Below are 18,921 nucleotides of genomic sequence, written 5' to 3'. Positions count from 1 at the left end.
AACGAATTACATGTCATTTATTTGAATTCAAATTTATTTTAATGACTTAGTATTTACTAAAAAGATGTAATTTTTTCTTTAAAAAAAAAGGTTTTTATATGGATTTGAATGATTGTTTTGAATTCTTATAATTTTGTGCATTTGCAATGTACCTAATTTAGTAGCGAGGGAAGCGAGCTTGGTTCGAAGCACACCATATAAGATTGCGTAGCAATTTTCGGGGGTTGACGAGCGTTAGCGAGCAGGGGGTGCAGCCCACTAGCTCCTTTATACTTCCTTAAAAAAAGTTAATATTTTCTAAGGGATCTTTTTCTTCAGTTTTAAGGGAAATTTCACGACTGTTCGTTTCTCTTATTTTTCATGCTTAGACTTTTTCCGTCTCGCAGTGGACTGATCGTTAAGACACGGTTCCCAGCAGATCATTGAAGTCGTGCATTACTGGATGCAGTCAGTGTGCGGGTGGGTGGCCACTTGGATTAGTCTGCGTATTGAACGAGGGTGTGCGGTATTGGTCTTCGTTTAACTGTTCTACCGTAAAGTGCTCGACTTCGCGCGCAGGTCGTCTGGCTACCAAAGCGAGGGCACCATCCCCTTTGCAGAGGATCAGAATTGTGATGGCATGGCATTGGATCATCTTCAGGGCTGTTTCTCAGACAGTCGACATTAGCCCATTATGCTGCTCTAGTGCGGCGTGAATGAACTACTACTACTAGACTTTTTCCGTCAAAACTAAGAAAGATGGCCACTAACTATACTAAGGCCACGGCGAAGCTAATTTTCCACAAACACCAGAAGTACACATTAGAAAGAGAAGCCTACACGCTAAACAGCAGTTGCTTGTTCTTTTTTGGGCTCATTACTCCCTTTTATTACTTAGCGCATGCTTTCCTTTTATCTTAATTTTTCTGACTGTCTTATTAAAAGCAAAAGTTTATTTTGTTAATTTTCTAATTATAAAAAACAATATAATAGTTACACAAAAAATCTGGTAATTTATCGAAATTGTATTTGCACTAAAATATAAAATCCAAGAAAAAAAAATTTTTAAATTTTTTTTTGATTCAAAATTTGAATGATTTCATTTGATTGATTCAAATGATTTTGTAAATTAAAGAAATTTCTTTTCTGTTTTCCATGAATCTAAAGGACTGCATTTAAGTATAAATTAAGAAAACAAAATGTTTAGAAATGTGCCGCTTTAGGAAGATTTTTTATTTAACATTAAAGAAGACACTGGTGTGTCATGCTGTACTTCATAACAATAAATTTACTAAAATGCTAAATATAATATTTTTTACTTATTTTGATAAAATTATTACAAAATACTGAAAGGATGGGAAAATAATATTTCTGATATTAATAATATTTTTGCTTCAAAATGTGAAGAATTTCAGGTTACGTCTATAAGGCTATGCACAAGGAATGAGCAATAAACCATTCTTCATATTATATAATTTTTTGGCTGCTTCAAATAAAACGTGTCTCTATTTTAGTTTTAGTTTAAATTTATTTCTTAATTACGTAAGATTTTATAGAAAATGCTTTACGCATAAAGTAGCGCATTTATTTGATGAATTCTTTCCAACAAATTTAATATCTGATTAACTAATATTTAAAATCGATGTTTTCAATTTCGAGCATAACAGCCAAAGATAGGCAAAAAAAAAAGCATTCCCTCTTTACGATGTTTATGAAAAAAAAGAAGAAAAAAATTGCGACTAGATTAGAATTGAATTCCCAATTTTAGAAAAAATAGATAGATAAAAACATACAAATAAAGGGATGCAGAGAAATGGACGTAGAAATATTCCGACTTATCAATGGAAAAAGAAAGTGTTAATTTTCAAGTGATTAATCGTTTTTATACTTGCTTATAAAAACGGAAATTTACTGTGGGAATTAAGAAGACTTTCTGTTTCCTTATTAGCTTGACATAATATTTACTTTGATTTAAGCGTGATTAAGCCCAGGGCTAGATTAAGCCATTGTACATTTCTTTTACTATCTATAGACAGAATTCTTTTTAATTTTTTTTATTGCTCTCACTATTGGAGATGTTTCTTTTTCAGTAATAAAATAAAGCCTTAATGTACTTTCACATATAATGTGTTAAGTGTATTTCAAAAGCTAAATTATATTTTTTAGATAATTAGTGTTGTCACAAAATACTTTTAAAAACAATTAGCAATAAGCTACAATTGTGTGAAATTTAATTCTACGCAAAAAGTGAAAAAGATTTGTGCTTCGGCACTTTTTTTTGGTTAAAATTATAATTATTTACTAGTAAAATTAAAATCAAACCTAGAATTAACATTAATTAATTGGTGAGTATAGTGCTCCAACAAGTTGACCACCGTGAATAACTGTTGATCTTATGACCAGATCTTTATATTAAATGAAAAAATTCAAAATTTGAGCAAATTCGGTTGCATGGATCCAAAAAAATGAAGTTTCACTTTCCGACTTTTTTAAAATTAAATTCTCAGGAACTATTCAGCCTATTCTGCTCAAATTTTCTATTTTGCCTTTTAAAATAGCATTCTTTAAAATATTAGATAAACTCTATGTCCAACAATTCAAAAAATTTTCGACTATTACTAAATAAAATTTTAAAAAAATTTAATATTTACTAAAAGTTATATTTTATATTGAATTATCTTTGCACTAACAAATTTTATAATTGTGTCCAAAAAACTTTGAATTAGCTTAAAAAGTTCTTGTGATATGGCACAACTCACAAATAAAATAGTATTAGGGGGGTTAAAATTTTGGACCGTTCTTCTAACCAAACAATGGGGACCACATTTCTCAGATTGCAGCGACCGCTTTGTATTTTGGTGGTAGATCTAAATTCGTTGAAACAAAAGGTATGTTTAATTAGAGAAAGTGTTTTTTTTTCTGACTTCAAAATCTTAAAACATCGTCTACACTTATTACGCTAGAAAGACTGAAACTTTATGTATACATATATTGCCCAAAAGCAGTCAAAATGATTGAACTGTGAAAGAATAACTAATGTGTAAAGAAATTTGTTTAAAATTAAATTTTAATATTTTTTTAATATTATTTGCAGTTATATAACAAGTTATTAGTAAATATTAACGATAAAAAAATGATATGCTGTACAAAAAGTCACAAAATTCTGAGAAATTGTATCATTACTTAAACAACATTGTTTTTCTAATTGAAATTCAGAAGCAGTCAGAATGACTTCTTTGGGCAATCTAGTGTTAATTATAATATTTGAAATCACCCTCTCAAATCATTAAGATGGAATCGAATGAAGATTCGATTTTGATCAAATGTTATTCCAGTTGGTAAATTTTTTTTTGACGCATTGTGCAATTATTATATTATCTAGAATACCTTATGAGTATACGTCCCCATCTTGAAGAATATCCCGTCACATTAGAAGTTGCTACTGTGCATGCTTCCATTCACAGCCCTAGGCAGATTCTCAACCCCTTCACCAATGGATTTAACATGGATCTCAACACGATTCAGACTTTTCGATTAAGAAAGGTATGTTAAAAATAATTTACGGAAAATTAATATCAAAACAGTTAATATCCCATAGTTTCATTTGTTATCGTTTTCAAGAACTCTAATTTATTACACATATATATTTGTTGCAGGTTGAAAAAAAACTTCTTCCTGCTCCTTACGACACTAACTGTTCAGATTATATAGAAATATGGAAATTAAGAGGAGGACATGGTCCCACCAATCAAAAAGTAATAGGCATTACGTTATATTAATATAAATGTATTTTTAGCTATTTATCTATCCTAGGCATGGTCTCTATACAATTCCATCGGCAATACCATCGAAGGTATTTCCTTCTCAGGTATAATTTATTTATTTTAACCCGTTATGCGTCAAAGCTTCTATTGTGGGAACAATTACCATTTTTTTTATGTCTAAACTAATTTATGTCTTAATTATGTCTATTAATTTATGTCTAAATACGAACAATGATTATGAATTGATGACTGAATGAAAACAATAACAAGCTTTTTAAAACCGAAAGAGATTTATAAGACTTCCGGTGTATCTCTCCACTTATGTTATGCTTTCGAGGTGATGTATGAGCAAACTAGGAATTTTAGGAAAATTTTTCGTGATTTTTGTTCAAATTTACGCAAAAATTTTACCATTTATGAAAGTTTTTTGTAAATAATAAATTCTAAGCGGTCGTAAATCTTCAACTAACTTGGAAAAGTTAATATAACAATATAAATATTGTGTGAAATGTGCTACGCCTTCAGGGCTGTCCCTTATTTGGTTATAATATAAAATATCGCCTGTTTCTGTTTTTTGGAATATATTTTAGCATGCTTGTGGGATCCTCCGAATTCATTTGCTATTTCTTTCATTGAAAGTTAAATTGAAAGAGCGAGTTATATTGTGATTATTACAATTATTTTAACCTTTTGGTTACGGCTGGTACAACATGTAGACCACAGGTGATGGTACAACATGGAACACCGTAAGCAAAGGGTTAATACGGCGTGCTTTTCCAAGCTTAGGCGTGAAAATCAATCGGAAGTAGTAACCCATAAGACATACAATGAATTTCAATCCTCAGTGCTATCTATGCCCTGCTTCATATGGTGAACCATCCATATTACGATATTTTTGAATGAAAATATATAACATTAAAGATTTCAAACATTCTGAGAAAAAAGGGATAATTAGACAAATTTGCTGAATCCACTATCCATTAAATACAACTGGCCTTAAGTATAATAAAACATTCAGACAACAAACCAGTTGGTAAAAGAACTAGAGGTCGTCCAAACTTAGACGGCTGGTCTTCGTTTATGTAGATTTTAAAACTATTTGATATTTAAACTGCCAAGGCTTGGCAACGAAGAAAACGACTCTTAGAAATATTTTATGGGAAATGAAATTTCCCTATAATTTTAATATCAAAGAAATAAATCAAAATATTTTAATATTTTTTCTTAATCTCAGTGTCTACGCTTTTTGAAAACAGAAATTCTATATAGATTCACGAGTTATAGTTTGGTCATTTTATTTAAACAATGGATGGAGAAAAAATATTTATTTTGTAAAATCTCAGAAGAAGCTAATTTTTTTTGTCGTATATGCCTGTTCAGGCAGTGGCGGGGGCGTTTGTTCCTGTTTTCAGTGGCGCCATCTATGACCAAGAATTCGACATTCATACAATCCGTTTATAGGACGGGTCACATTCACACACAAGGGAGAAAGGACATAGAACACACAGAGAGAGGAAGAAACATCCATGCGTTGCCCGCGATTCGAAGCCAGGACCTTTCTGATGCAAGGACAGTTCCCTGCCCCCTACACTGTCCGGTCGGCAGAAAAAGCTAATGAACAATGTATAAAGATTTTTTCTTAAACTTTCGTTGAACAGCCAACCCAATTATGAGTTTACAACTAGCAATGTTCAACTCCGTTGTTTTGTTATTTTGAACCGAACATGATCCAGAAGACAGAAAACTCCCGGATAAAGTAATGGTGGGAAGTTGCCTTCGTGGAAGACTTTTTGATGGAACTAACCCTCATTCGGGTTGCATTGCGAGGAAACCCACGAAAACCTAGCCTGACTCCAAGGGGACTCTTACCCATGATCCATCTACCCCTAAGGATATTTTATGTCAGCACTGTGCGAATCGGGTGTGGAATTTATATCTATCAGCCTCCATTTCGTTTCGAACCCTGTACATTATATAGGGAGCCGAGCTCCATCCATAGAGTGACCACAGTTCCAACATGGAGAATTTGAACAAGTAGTAAAGTTAAAGATTTAATTCAGAAGCAATGAAGCCTAACATCCAGCAACAGTATGTTAGCGGAAATTTTTAGGGAGGGATTTCAGATTACAAATACGTAGTCAGTCGCTATTGATTATTGGTTTAGGTAACTAACGGTCTTAAAATTGCTAGTGGCCCAGTTTTTGATCTTCTGAGGTCCAGACTTGAGCCGCATTCTTCAAAGCAATGGTGTTTTTCAGTCAACTAACTGTTATTACTTTTTGGACGAACTTTGAATAACAAGCGAGACTAAGAAATTTATTTTCTTAACTTTTAGGAATGCTTTGAAGAGTGCCAAAAGAACATCAGTCTAAAGTATCGTGGTTGTTTCGCAAATTACTACAAAATTCCAGGCAATGAAAAAATCTGCAGTGATAAAGGTAAAGTGAATTTGAAAACTATTTTGCTATTATTGATTACTATCTTAATTCAATATTGATTACTAAAGTTCATTCAAATATTTTATAAAGAATTATTGTAACAAGTAAAAAATCATTCTATCCCTGTATAAGAAGACAAAATCAATTACAAACGTACGATATGTAATAATAGAAATGATGCGTAACAGAGGGGCAAAAACCTTGACATTCGGATACTTTTTTTCCAATTCCCACACATATTTTTTTTCTAACGGCTGGCACAGAACTAATTTTTCACCTCGGAAGATGCCGGAATTGATGCTCATTTAACGTTACCCAGTGAACGCTACCAACTGTGAATCTAAGTCACGGAGGTCAACAACATTACCCACGCCACACTACCACAGATACCCGTTTATAGAGTAGGCCACATTCACACACAGAGAGAAACATGCATCCCTGAGTGAAGATCGAACCCACAACCATTGGCTTCATAGTCAGGCACGCTGGCTGCTCGGCCACCATTAAAAACAAGAACAAAGATTTACAGTATTCATATATTAGATTGGTTTTTCAAAAATGCATATTAGAGATTTTAAATATTTTATAGTTCACGAAATATATTTAGCCTATTATATTATCAATGGCTTATAGACTAATACATATCATGAACTAACATATCAAACCTCGGCAAGAACAGTGTCATAACTCTAGAATATAGCATTTGAAAAAAAAAACAACTTAAAGAATACTATAACACTTATTCTGAATTAAACACTGAACTGACACCCCTGCCCTCCGCTGGATAAATTGCACGTTAGAGATGTGATACTTTTTGAGCTGGGAGGCACTTCATACATATTTTTTATAGGCATTACCTCAATATTACTGTTTTTTGAGTTGTGTCGCTTTTCTTGCCGGAGGGCGATATATGAATAGGACGTCTAATTTTTTGGTGAATGGGATTTCAATTGTTTTCTTTTCATGATTGAATTATTGGATTTTACTTTTTTCTCTAAAGAATAAATTTAACTGAAATTTCACATCAAGTGAAGTTTTGTTTTTACAATGATATGCAATAAAAAATCTCTTGCAGATTTACGTGTGATAGTTCCAGAAAATAAAATTGCAGAATGTGAAAACGAACATTGTTTTCCAGCATGTTTGTAAGTAAAGTATTCGATTTTCCGATATGCACCCACGAAGTGTTATTTGCAACCGACTAGCACAAAATATTTCGCTGTTGTTGTACAATATTATTGTCTGTAAATTAAGTACGCACACAAATAATTATACGTGTAACACATATAAAAATTAATGTAAATTTTGATAAAAATTTCAAAAAAACATTACATTTCTTCATACAGAAAAAAAAACTTTAAAAAATCCTAATTTATTTTTAGGTTATTCGTTGGTTGGTTGGTTCTAATGCAACTTGTCACAAGGGCAAGCCTGCTTGGTGAAACCGAGCAAATTTAAGGCAGATTGTGCGATTCTTGTTCTTCAGTGCCGCCATCTATGGCCAAGAATTTGACTTCGACCACATCATACGTCAAACCTGTTTATAAGGCAGACCCATTCATACATCCATTCATTCATCCGCCGATCGTAATTTTGACCTGAATCAGAGAACGATCAATCTCCAATCCAGTACCCCCAGAGATATTGATTTGTTATGGGAACATGGAGGACTTTGCGACTCGACAGAATTTTAACGTGCATCAGTCACCAACTACATCTTCAGCTGGCTACTACGTCTTCGGCCGGCGGGGTTCGAACCCACGAACTCTCGGACATGGGCCCACTGCCCTACCGACCAGGCTATCCAGGCCACTTTAAGGTTACAGAAACTCAAAGCTTAGACTGTCTTTCTGAAATGTGGTTTGCTCCTTGACCACTCTTCCAGGGGGTTAAGCTTGTCGTGGTCCGTAAATCGAGCAGAGCTGCTTAAAGTTAAAACACCTAGAAGAGTACACTTCATTTTTAAATCCATCGTAAATATTCCTAAAAAAATTGAGCACTTTCCGGTCGCAATAACTACAGAGGAATCAGCGTTATATCGATTCCAGACAAACTGCTAGGAAAATTTTTAATCAACAGGTTGAAATAACTGTGGTTGAAAATGCACTACTTAAAAACAGAGCTGGTTTCAGAAAAATAGTGCAGGAGCAATTCAACAAATCGCTCATGGGCTGGAATAGTGGCACAACTGAAAAAACACTCGTTTTGGACTAAGAACATGCGTAAATATGAAAATACACATTCTTTTCAGCAGCAATACTAGCNGGATTTCAATTTTCTTCTTTTCATGGTTGAATTATTGGATTTTACTTAGATTTATTTTTTTCTCTAAAGAATAAATTGAACTGAAACTTCACATCAATTGAAATTTCGTTTTTACAATGATATGCAATGAAAAATCTCTTGCAGATTTACGTGTGACAGTTCCAGAAAATAAAATTGCAGAATGTGAAAACGAACATTGTTTTCCAGCATGTTTGTAAGTAAAGTATTCGATTTTCCGATATGCACCCACGAAGTGTTGTTTGTTACCGACTAGCACAAAATATTTCGCTGTTGTTGTACAATATTATTATCTCTAAATAAGTACGCACACAAATAATTATAAGTGTAACACTTACAAAATCTAATGTAAATTAAGATAACAATTGCAAAAAAACACTACATTTCTTCTTACAGAAAAAAGAATCGTTAAAAAATGCTAATTTATTTTTACTTTAAGGTTATTGGTTGGTTGGTTCTAATGCCACTTGTCACATGGGCAAGCCTGCTTGGTGAAACCGAGCAAATTTAAGGCAGATTGTGCGATCCTTGTTCTTCAGTGCCGCCATCTATGGCCAAGAATTTGACTTCTGCCACATCATACGTCGAGCCTGTTTATAAGGCACACCCATTCATTCATCCGCTGATCGTAATTTTGACCTGAATCAGAGAACGATCAATCTCCAATCCAGTACCCCCAGAGGTGTTGATTTGTTATGGGAACATGGAGGACTTTGCGAATCGACGGAATTTTAACGTGCATCAGTCACCAACTACATCTTCAGCTGGCTACTACGTCTTCGGCCTACGTCTTCGGTTCGAACCCACGGACTCTCGGACATGTGACCACTGCCCTACCGACCAGGCTATTCCGGCCACTTTAAGGTTATTGAAACTCAAAGCTTAGATTGCCTTTCTGAAATGAGGTCAGCTCCCTGACCACTCTTCCAGGGGGTTAAGCTTGCCGTGGTACGTAAATCGAGAAGAGCTGCTAAAAGTTAAAACACCTAGAAGAGAACACTTCATTTTTAAATCCATCGTAAAAATTCCAAAAAAATGGAGCACTTTCCGGTCGCAATAACTACAGAGGAGTCAGCGTTCAACAAATTCAGCAAATCGCTCATGGGTTGGAATAGTGGCACAACTGAAAAAACACTCGTTTTGGACTAAGAACAGGTGTAAATATGAAAATACACATTCTTTTCAGAAGCAATACTAGCACAACTAATAATTCAACTTGAAGGTAATCTTCGTTTAAGCAAACTAAAGCATTTCGTCCGCATGTTCCTTAGCAATGAAAACTTTAAAACCACTTATCTCAAAACATGATTTTTTTTGAGTTGTCCCGCTATTACAGCCCATGAGCAAAATATTTACTTAAAGAATATTATTGAACAAAGTCACGAATTTTAGAAATCATTGATCAAGAATTTCATTGACTTTCAAAAAGCTTTAATGCCTATTGATGGAGGTATACTATGAAAAATTTTTGTTATACACAGAAGAGCTGTTACATTATGACCACCCTCCGTCTATAACAACGGGCTCTCCCAGGATTTCATGGTTACTCGCCCAGGAACAATGTTTTCATGGGGCACATTCGAACCCATTATCTCATAAAACAATCCCTGACGTCTGTTAGCTACTCGAACACAGTTGCAGACCAAGATCACCCATTCATGGCAACAGTATTTCCTGCCGGGGATGGTGTTTACCAACAGGATAATACACCATGTCTTAAGGGTCGAATCGTCATGCATTGATTCGAGGAACATTCCAGTGACTTTCAAGTTATGTCTTGACCCCCAAATTCACCTGACCTTAATCCAATAGAGCATTTGTGATCCTACTTGGAAAACCAAATTCGTGGTGCCACGCTACCCCCTCGCAAGGTGAGGGAATTGCAGGACCAGTTGTGTAGCGTTTGGTACCAGATACCTCAGATCACCTTGTGGTAGCACCACAGCTGGTACTAGCAGTTTTGAGGGCTGAAGGTGGTCCTACGTGTTATTAGCAGGGTGGTCATAATGTAATGGCTCTTCGGTGTATATGGTATTCTCGAAGGATTTATAAGGAACATTGCAAGGACTGACAGTGAAGTAAATGAAAACCTGACACATAGCCCTTTAGCATGGGGAGAGGGGGTTAACAAAAGGGTGTATGGTGTCAGGATAGTTGCTCTTAAATTTCAACTAATTGGATAATGAGACATACAATCCTATACGTCGAAATAAATGAACGTTTAGAGTTTGTAGATGGCATTTATTAATTTGCCATCAAATTTAAAGGGAACTATTTTTGAAAAATATTCATAAAGCGTGGAACTGAAGATTAATAAAAATAAAACAATTTCTATGTTGCGTAAATGGTAAGGCTTATCGCGAAATTAAAATTAAAAGGGGCAAAATGGAGGATGTGAAAAAATTTGCTTACATTGCAATAGTTAATAAAAAGGTTAGAACTGATTCAGAAATAGGAGATTTTTAGAAATTAAATATTGTTGTAAAGACAGGCAAAGTTTAAGTGATCAACTGCTTGAATGCCAAAGACTGAAAACAATTTTTTTAATTTCATAGTAAGTAGTGTACTATTAGTATATGGATTCGAAACATAAAAACTAACTAACTACAGAATTTAAAAAAAACTAGCCGTTGAAATAGATGTTTAAGAAATATTCTAAAAGTATTTTAAAATAGTTTTAAAAAAAATTTGTCTGTATCTAGCTTAGACGTCTACTATGAAACAAAATAAGAATCAATCACACATTACATGAAAAGAAAAAAAAAGTGGAAATAAATAGGTCACATTTTGAGAATAACTACCAAAGAATTCCATTAGTACAATGTATCCGAACGTTTGAGTTCATGGAAGAAGTCTTAAATTTTGTATCAGAACTTCTGCCACGATTAGGTAGAAATAAAAATTGCAAGAGAATTAATAGAAGTAAATCAATAAAATATAGGCATGCACATGGAGACATTTATAAAGTTTAAACTTTATGTTATCGAATTACTCAATAAATTATGTGACCTTAGGCATGTAATCAAAAAGTTTGAAATTTTGAAACAATACAAGTTAATCGCATTATTTGAAGACCTTATACTACCCACACTTAACAAAAATATTTCAAAAATTTTTAATAAATTGTATTATACTTTTAAAGATAGAGAGCATTTTCTTAGCATTTTTATAACGTTAACCGTAACTTTAACATTATTTTCTTCTTTTTAATTGCATTTTGGTTTGTAGGGAAATTTTCCTACATGAACTGTTAAGAGCAAATAGAGATAACGTAAGAGTAAGGGACCATGAAATTAGATTTAGGAGCCATAGTAGTAAGAGTTAGCATCAGGAACCATAATAAAATGTGTAATCTTGTGCAAAATCTCTATTTATTGCTTAAAATTACTTATGAGGGTATTTATAACTGTCTAAAAAGAATGCTCTGTTAGAAACATAATTAACTTATGTTTCTCGTTTGTGTTTTTGACAGTGAGGAAAGTTATGAAGTAACCAGAGAGATAACTAACAAACAGTTAGTAAAAACTCACGTAAGTTTTTATTATTTACTTCTAATAAATATAATCATGTACTATAAAAATTCGACTAAACACACGCAAATATATATATNATATATAGCACAAAATGGATAAAAAAAGAGAAAGGGAAAAATTAAGAAAATTAATATTCAGGATATAATCGTGCGAGCTGGTGAAGAGATTGAATGTTTCTAATTTTGTTTTCAGGATTTTTAATAAGTTTTTTTTTTAGATAAATAAAACAAAAAATTATATGTATATATACACTGAAGAGCCATTACATTATGACCACCCTGCTAATAACATGTAGGACCACCTTTAGCTATCAAAGGCACTGATTCCACAAGGTGCTGATAGGCAGTCTGAGGTATCTAGTACCAAGCGCTCACATTGCGAGGGAGTAGAGTGGCAGCACGAATTTGGTTTTCCAAGTAGGACCACAAATGCTCGATTGAATTAAGATCAAGTGAATTTGGGGGCCAAGAAATGACTTGGAAGTCACTGGAATGTTCCTCGAACCAATCCATGACGATTTGACACACATGGTGCATTATCCGGTTGGTTAACACCATCCCCCGCAGGAAAAACTGTGGCCCTGAATGGGTGAACCTGGTCGGCAACTATGCTCAAGTAGCTTACAGACGTCAGGGATTGTTCTATGAGAACTATGGGTCCTAATGTGCCCCATGGAAACATTGTTCCTGGGCGAGAAACCATGAAAACCTGGGTGAGCCCATTGTTATAGATGGAGGGTGGTCATAATGTAATGGTTCCTCGGTGTATATATATATTCTCAATTCGTTCTTGAACATCAAGATTAAACAGCTTGATATAGCTTGGTATATATTGCTTGATATATATAAACATATTGCATGATATATCTTAGCTTGATATATATAGAAACATAAAGAGCTTTCACAATTCTTTTTATGTTATTTATTTATCTAAATTTTCTCTTTTAATTTACTATTTAAAACGAAAGGCGTTCTCACAATTAGTATTCACGTCCAGCATTTTAGTTATATAGTTAGATATTCATGAAAAAATATGCTGTAAACTAACATTTTAAGTTTCAACCAGAAGCATGCGTGGGAATCGGGATATTTTCTCAGTTATTTAGTAAAACTATTTCATTTAATAACCTTCGTTAAACCGCCGATCTAATTATGAGTTTACGTTTATCAATGCTCAGCTCCGTAACTTAGAATCCGATCCAGAAGAATAGGGAACTCTTGGATGAAGTATTGAAAGAAATTTTTCTACTTTGAGGAATTTTTGATATAATTGACCTGCAATTGCGTCGCATAGTGAGGAAAATAGAGAAACCCTCCTGTGGTTAGCTAGACAGCAAGAGGGACTCTAAATCATGATCCGTCTGCCACTGAAGATATTTTTCGTCAGTACTGTGGTCATCATTGGCCAAAGAAAGATGTGAAATTTTCATGATTTAGCCCCGAAAATATTATTTGCATTAACTAATTAGTATATTTGAAGTTAATCTCTTAAACCATTAAGTCCTGAAAAGGGAAGAGTCGATATTTAGAGCAAGAGTTATTCGGGGTGGTACGTTTTTTTAAGCTGCTCACTGTATATGTGGGTATTAACTGTTCACTTGGAAGATGCATATTCTGACACGACCTTCGATATGATGAATGAAAAATCGTGATTTATCTGACCAGACAACTTTTTTCTATTGTCCATTGTCAATGGCTCCTGGGCAATGTCCAATGGACTTTGGATAATTTGACGGTGACTCTTGATCATCAGAGGCACACAAGTGAGACATCTACTACGCTGTCCCATATCAAACATTGTCCACTAAACTTTGTGTTTCGAAACGCTTGCACCGGGAAATGCATTAATACCAATAAAATACCATTAATTAAACTAATACATTAAATACCATTAATAGTATCATTAAATTAAATACCATTTCACTTTAATTATATACCCTCCATGCCCACAGTTTATTGAACATTTTCATTGTGGTCATACTGTATTATATGCATAATGTACATAACGTAATGTATATAACGGCAATGATATATAATGTCACTAAATATGGATCTGTAAGGATATTTTATTTTGTCAATTTTCGTATGGATACATATGGAAAAAATATGTCGGGATAAAAACGTGGGACAATCATGCCAGAAGAAATTGGTACATTCCATAATTTAACACTTTCTCAGTTGACACATTTTATTCAGTTTCGAAGTAACCTAAAAAATTTCTAGATAGCTACTGTTACAGTATTTTTATTTTGAGAATATGTAATTCAATGTAAGACTATGAATTCAAATTATTTTTTTTCTTTGCAGCCAAATTGTCCACACCAACCAGTGGGCTAGTAAGTATTTAATTAAATGTTCATGTCTTATAGTGCAGAGGGTCCAAAATTTAATTCAATGATAAATATAAACAATATTGCATAACGATATTTATACACAATTTCAAGAACTACTCACTGTTAGAAATTTTGAAACGAACCAATATATCGTTCAACTTAATGTAATTATGTTATCAGTGCTAATAGAAAAATTTTAAAGGGAATATTGAAACAATTTAGAATTTTTCATATTATACTAGTTCTATCTAAATGAAAATATTACTCATTTTCAAAAGATATTAAATTTATACAGAAGGTCTCCAATATTGCAGTTAATAGCTTAAAATTACGGTCAATTACGCAACAGAGTTTTGCAAATGAAATTAAACAAACTAAATTCTCCCAGCATTTTTAAAGGTTACGTTACTCATATTTTCTATTGAATTTAGCTTGTTAGATTAAAAGACAATTTCAAAGAATGGTAGTAAAAGGATTTTCGAATAGACAAGTGTACAGAGAACACAAAATAAACTATACACTAAAAACAAACTTTCAATGAGAGAGCGAAAAAAAAGCTCTATACACCCTAAAAACTTTCAAATTATAAAACTCCTTCCCAAAGATAATTTCATGCAGAAAATAAATTATAATAAATATTTTTTTATTATTTTACATAACAGTTGAAAAAAGTTAAAAGTATAAGGCGCACAATTTTAAAATATGTAACTTTACATGGCAAAAGACATTATTGGCTGAATAGATTCTGAGAAATCAAATTATTAGCAAATAAAAAACCAGCACACTTTGCAAGTCAACATTTTTTTATATCCCCTTACAAAATAGCAAATAAAATTTTTGTTTTGACCCGCTTCTATTCTTATGTTTTCCAGATATCAAAAATACACCTAATAATTTATGTATTTATATTGAGGGTGTTTTGATTATACCGCTTTGAATGAAAATAACTCATATGTTAACGTTTTAAGCTTATGCATAGAGATAAATTCAATATATATCACTTAAGAGTTTTAAATAATAGCTTAATTAAATATAATTTTTCTTAGATATTATTAAAAATATTAATAATTATGTTCTAGAATGTAAAATCGTAAGGTGAGTTTTACAGTATTTTATTCTCCTCGTTTTTAAGCTATTTTTTAAAGACAGACATTATTAAAATATGTGCTTATACAGCTCAATTTATAAATGTAAATAATTCTTCAAAAACAATTAAAAAATTGTGAATTTTAATGTAGATTTAAATTTTATCTAAAGTTTGTACATCATGAAAACCCGAACACTTATTATTATTTAAATTAATCTAACCAAACCTAATCTAACCCAATTAAGCATAAAATTTGCTAGTAGTCCTTTAAAAATCTACTTTGTCCGCAGGGTGGAGTAGGCAATAACTCCCATGTTGGTAACCTCGGTTCTAAATTAACATAACTTGCAAAATCAAAAGATTAAAAAAAAAATCACTGGAATATTTCTCGAAAAATTAAAAAAAAATACTCATATTTATAGAAGCACTTGTACGTTTTTTTGGAATTGTTATTTTTTCTAAGTTTTAATATTCTTTAAAAAAAACACAAATTTGGAAAAATATGTTTAAAAAATAATAAAAGGATCTGTATTTTATTAACATTAATTAAAGTGGTTGAAAAATAAAATAAATACATTAGTACATCAAATAATATCGCTTAAACTAAATAAAAATAATTTTATGTTTCATTAAATATCTAATAATAGATACTTTTATTTTAGCCAATTTATTGATGTAATGGTAAACATGAACGGGATGGAAACAACAACGTATACATATAGCCCTAAATATCAGGTAAAAAGAAATATTTTACTTTTCAGGCTATTTTAATTTAAGAGGGGGGGGGGGAGACGTCTTAAATATCATACAAAAAACTGACAGCAAATTTGTTCTTTCTTGATATTAAACAGATTGACACCAAAATTAATAAATTACGATAAAACAGTTATCTCTTAGATGATTTGAATTCAAATTTCGACAACAATTACTAGGGAATAAGAAACTCACATAATTTAGGTATATGAATATACTAATTCAAAAGCGTTCAACAGAAAGTTCTACATAGGCAAAAGCGCCTCAAGCGGCGTACGATTCAGGTCATTGGTTTCTATCCAATTCTCGATCTTTATGTTACGTCTTACCTCTTCTAAACACTATCAATATTTGAGTGTGTTAACACTCTACCGATTTGTACATTATTGCAACGTGTTAATTCAGTTAAGTTGAGAAATGAAATTAAAAGTTATATTAAGCTTAATTTTACTTATATTCTGCTTAATTTTACTTCTTGGAAAATATACTATATTATATAGCGAATCAACTGGATTGTACATTTTAATATTGCAATCAATTTTATTTGAATTTAAGCTTATGATTTATAACTTAATGATATAATTATATATTAATTGATCGATAGAGGAAATAGCAATACGAAAAGTATNTATAGCGAATCAACTGGATTGTACATTTCAATATTGCAATCAATTTTATTTGAATTTAAGCTTAGGATTTATAACTTAAGGATAAAGGAACTCGATAGAGGAAATAGCGATACGAAATGAATGTAAATAACGTATAATGTAAATATACACCAAAACCGTGATTTTTTAATGTCTCCATCCATTTAATGGAGAATTGAATTAGGCATCCATTGAATTAGGCTTTTTTTCTGTTCGAAAAAATTACCACTAATATAAAAAGTATATTTATATAAAACACGCTGAATACTCGTTTTTAAAACGACATGCACAAGAAAAGGAGTCAACAAATCCGTAATGAACAACACTACAATCTGTATAAGACTGGTGGCATAAACCGACAAAATTAATAGAGATAAAATAATTTCAATTATTCTTTTTCTCTTATTTTGCATCGTTTGTCGACATTCTCGGTGACTTTTCATTATTAAATTAAGCGAACTACGTTTTTTATTGTACATCCCATCAGAACAAACCTTAGCTTTACTCAGCACTACTTGGCATGGTGATATTGCTCGCGGCTAAATCACGATAGTCAGCATTAGAATTTTCTCGGGTTTATCGGGTACCTCTTGAAGGGCAGAAAGGCGCGTATTTCATATAATAAGAATTGAAATTCAGTATGCTCAGTATTGGTGCAATTTTTTATAAGTCCTAAATATTTCATTCTAATGCTTTTATCAGTGAGAACAATCTGGAACCAAAATGTTTATTTATTATATTTTTTTTAAAAGTAGATTGTTGATGAAACAAGGGTTTTAGAGCATTAGTGAAAAAAATTTCTTTAAATTCAAATCCTCTAAGAGATCTGTGCTATCACTGGGACAAATATTTCCTGAAACCACGGTAAATCTATAGTTGAATAGCAGCAGTTACCATAACACCACCAGTACATATTTAACTGCGCAGCGTCGTCAGTTTAAGGAGGTTTTTCACGGTTCCTCCTAAGCAAATAAATACCTTTTTCTTATTAAATTTGCTTTCTAGTGCATGGCTTATTTTTTATTATAATTAGTACACTTTATCAAAATTAATTAATCGTTGATTTCAAAACTAATATGGTGATTTCTTGCTGTTTTACGAAACAAATGAGTAATTTTTTTTTCATTAACTTCGCTTAGCGATTCTTTTTTTAAAAGAAATAAAGAAAAGTAAAAAAAAAGTAAAAATTAAAAAAGCATTGTTGACAGAGTTTTCCCTTACTCTGGTCTAACTGAGAAATCGCCTTTTTTTTAGTATAGAAGATATGTTTTACTTATTAATACACATTACCAACACTATCAGCATCAATAATAGCACGCTGATATTTTTCGTCTCTTATAAGCGAATCAATTCCTTTACTTCATTATTTTTGCTTTTAAATACGTAGCTTATTTCTTTTATTTAAAAATTCCTCAATTACCTAAATCAAAAAGGTATCATTGGTGTCAGTGACAGTTCAGCAATTTTTTATGTTTGCATTAAACGATTTAGTGCTGATTTTTCATTACTTTTACCTTCCAATACAAAACTATTTTTTTCATTTCAATTACTATTCATTTTAAATTATTTGCTTTTCTTGGAAACACGCTTTAAAAAAATTACTGTAAGCAAAATAAACTCGTTTTAACAGAAAACTTTAGAAATACTAATTTGGTGACGAAGCCCACGCAGACTACCACGTTTACATTGTTCTTCATTCGAATTTATCTGATGCAGTGAATGAAAAACAATTCAATATTAAAGAACATACGTAAAACTCTTTCTTTATCAAATAGGAAATCAGATAAAAAGAGAGAAAAAAAGATACGAAGATAAATAATAAGATAACATATCAAATAGCTGTAAGACTGCAGATCACTAATGTTATTTTCAAAGTATTTGAAAAAATATAAAATACTCAAATTCCACTTAGTTTCTCGCTCATATCGCTATCGCTCATATCGCTATCGCTCATATCGCTATAGCGAGTCGTAGTAGAGTGCTTCAATATCAACATTGACTTTTTTCGTGATTCGAAACACCAAATTTCATCACTCTTAAGCGCTGATATCTTAGTGAAAAGACACAGACATTCACACACACACCATATATATATATATATATAC

The 18,921-nt window shown here is 32.2% G+C and overlaps 1 protein-coding gene across 1 annotated transcript in view; it reads left to right on the top strand.

The window, feature by feature from the left end:
* Positions 1 to 18,921, top strand: part of LOC122270126 (degenerin mec-4-like) — a 27,404-nt gene that overhangs the window by 7,252 nt on the left and 1,231 nt on the right. The window contains exons 4-10 of the mRNA XM_071180849.1: positions 3,362 to 3,522; positions 3,636 to 3,734; positions 6,079 to 6,181; positions 8,591 to 8,660; positions 11,937 to 11,994; positions 14,304 to 14,332; positions 16,079 to 16,151. Of these exons, the coding sequence (XP_071036950.1) occupies positions 3,362 to 3,522; positions 3,636 to 3,734; positions 6,079 to 6,181; positions 8,591 to 8,660; positions 11,937 to 11,994; positions 14,304 to 14,332; positions 16,079 to 16,151 (593 nt within the window). The remainder of the gene's footprint in view (positions 1 to 3,361; positions 3,523 to 3,635; positions 3,735 to 6,078; positions 6,182 to 8,590; positions 8,661 to 11,936; positions 11,995 to 14,303; positions 14,333 to 16,078; positions 16,152 to 18,921) is intronic.

This window comes from Parasteatoda tepidariorum, chromosome 5, assembly GCF_043381705.1.
Source record: "Parasteatoda tepidariorum isolate YZ-2023 chromosome 5, CAS_Ptep_4.0, whole genome shotgun sequence".
Lineage (NCBI taxonomy): Eukaryota > Metazoa > Arthropoda > Arachnida > Araneae > Theridiidae > Parasteatoda > Parasteatoda tepidariorum.
This window is presented reverse-complemented; position numbering and strand designations above follow the sequence as displayed.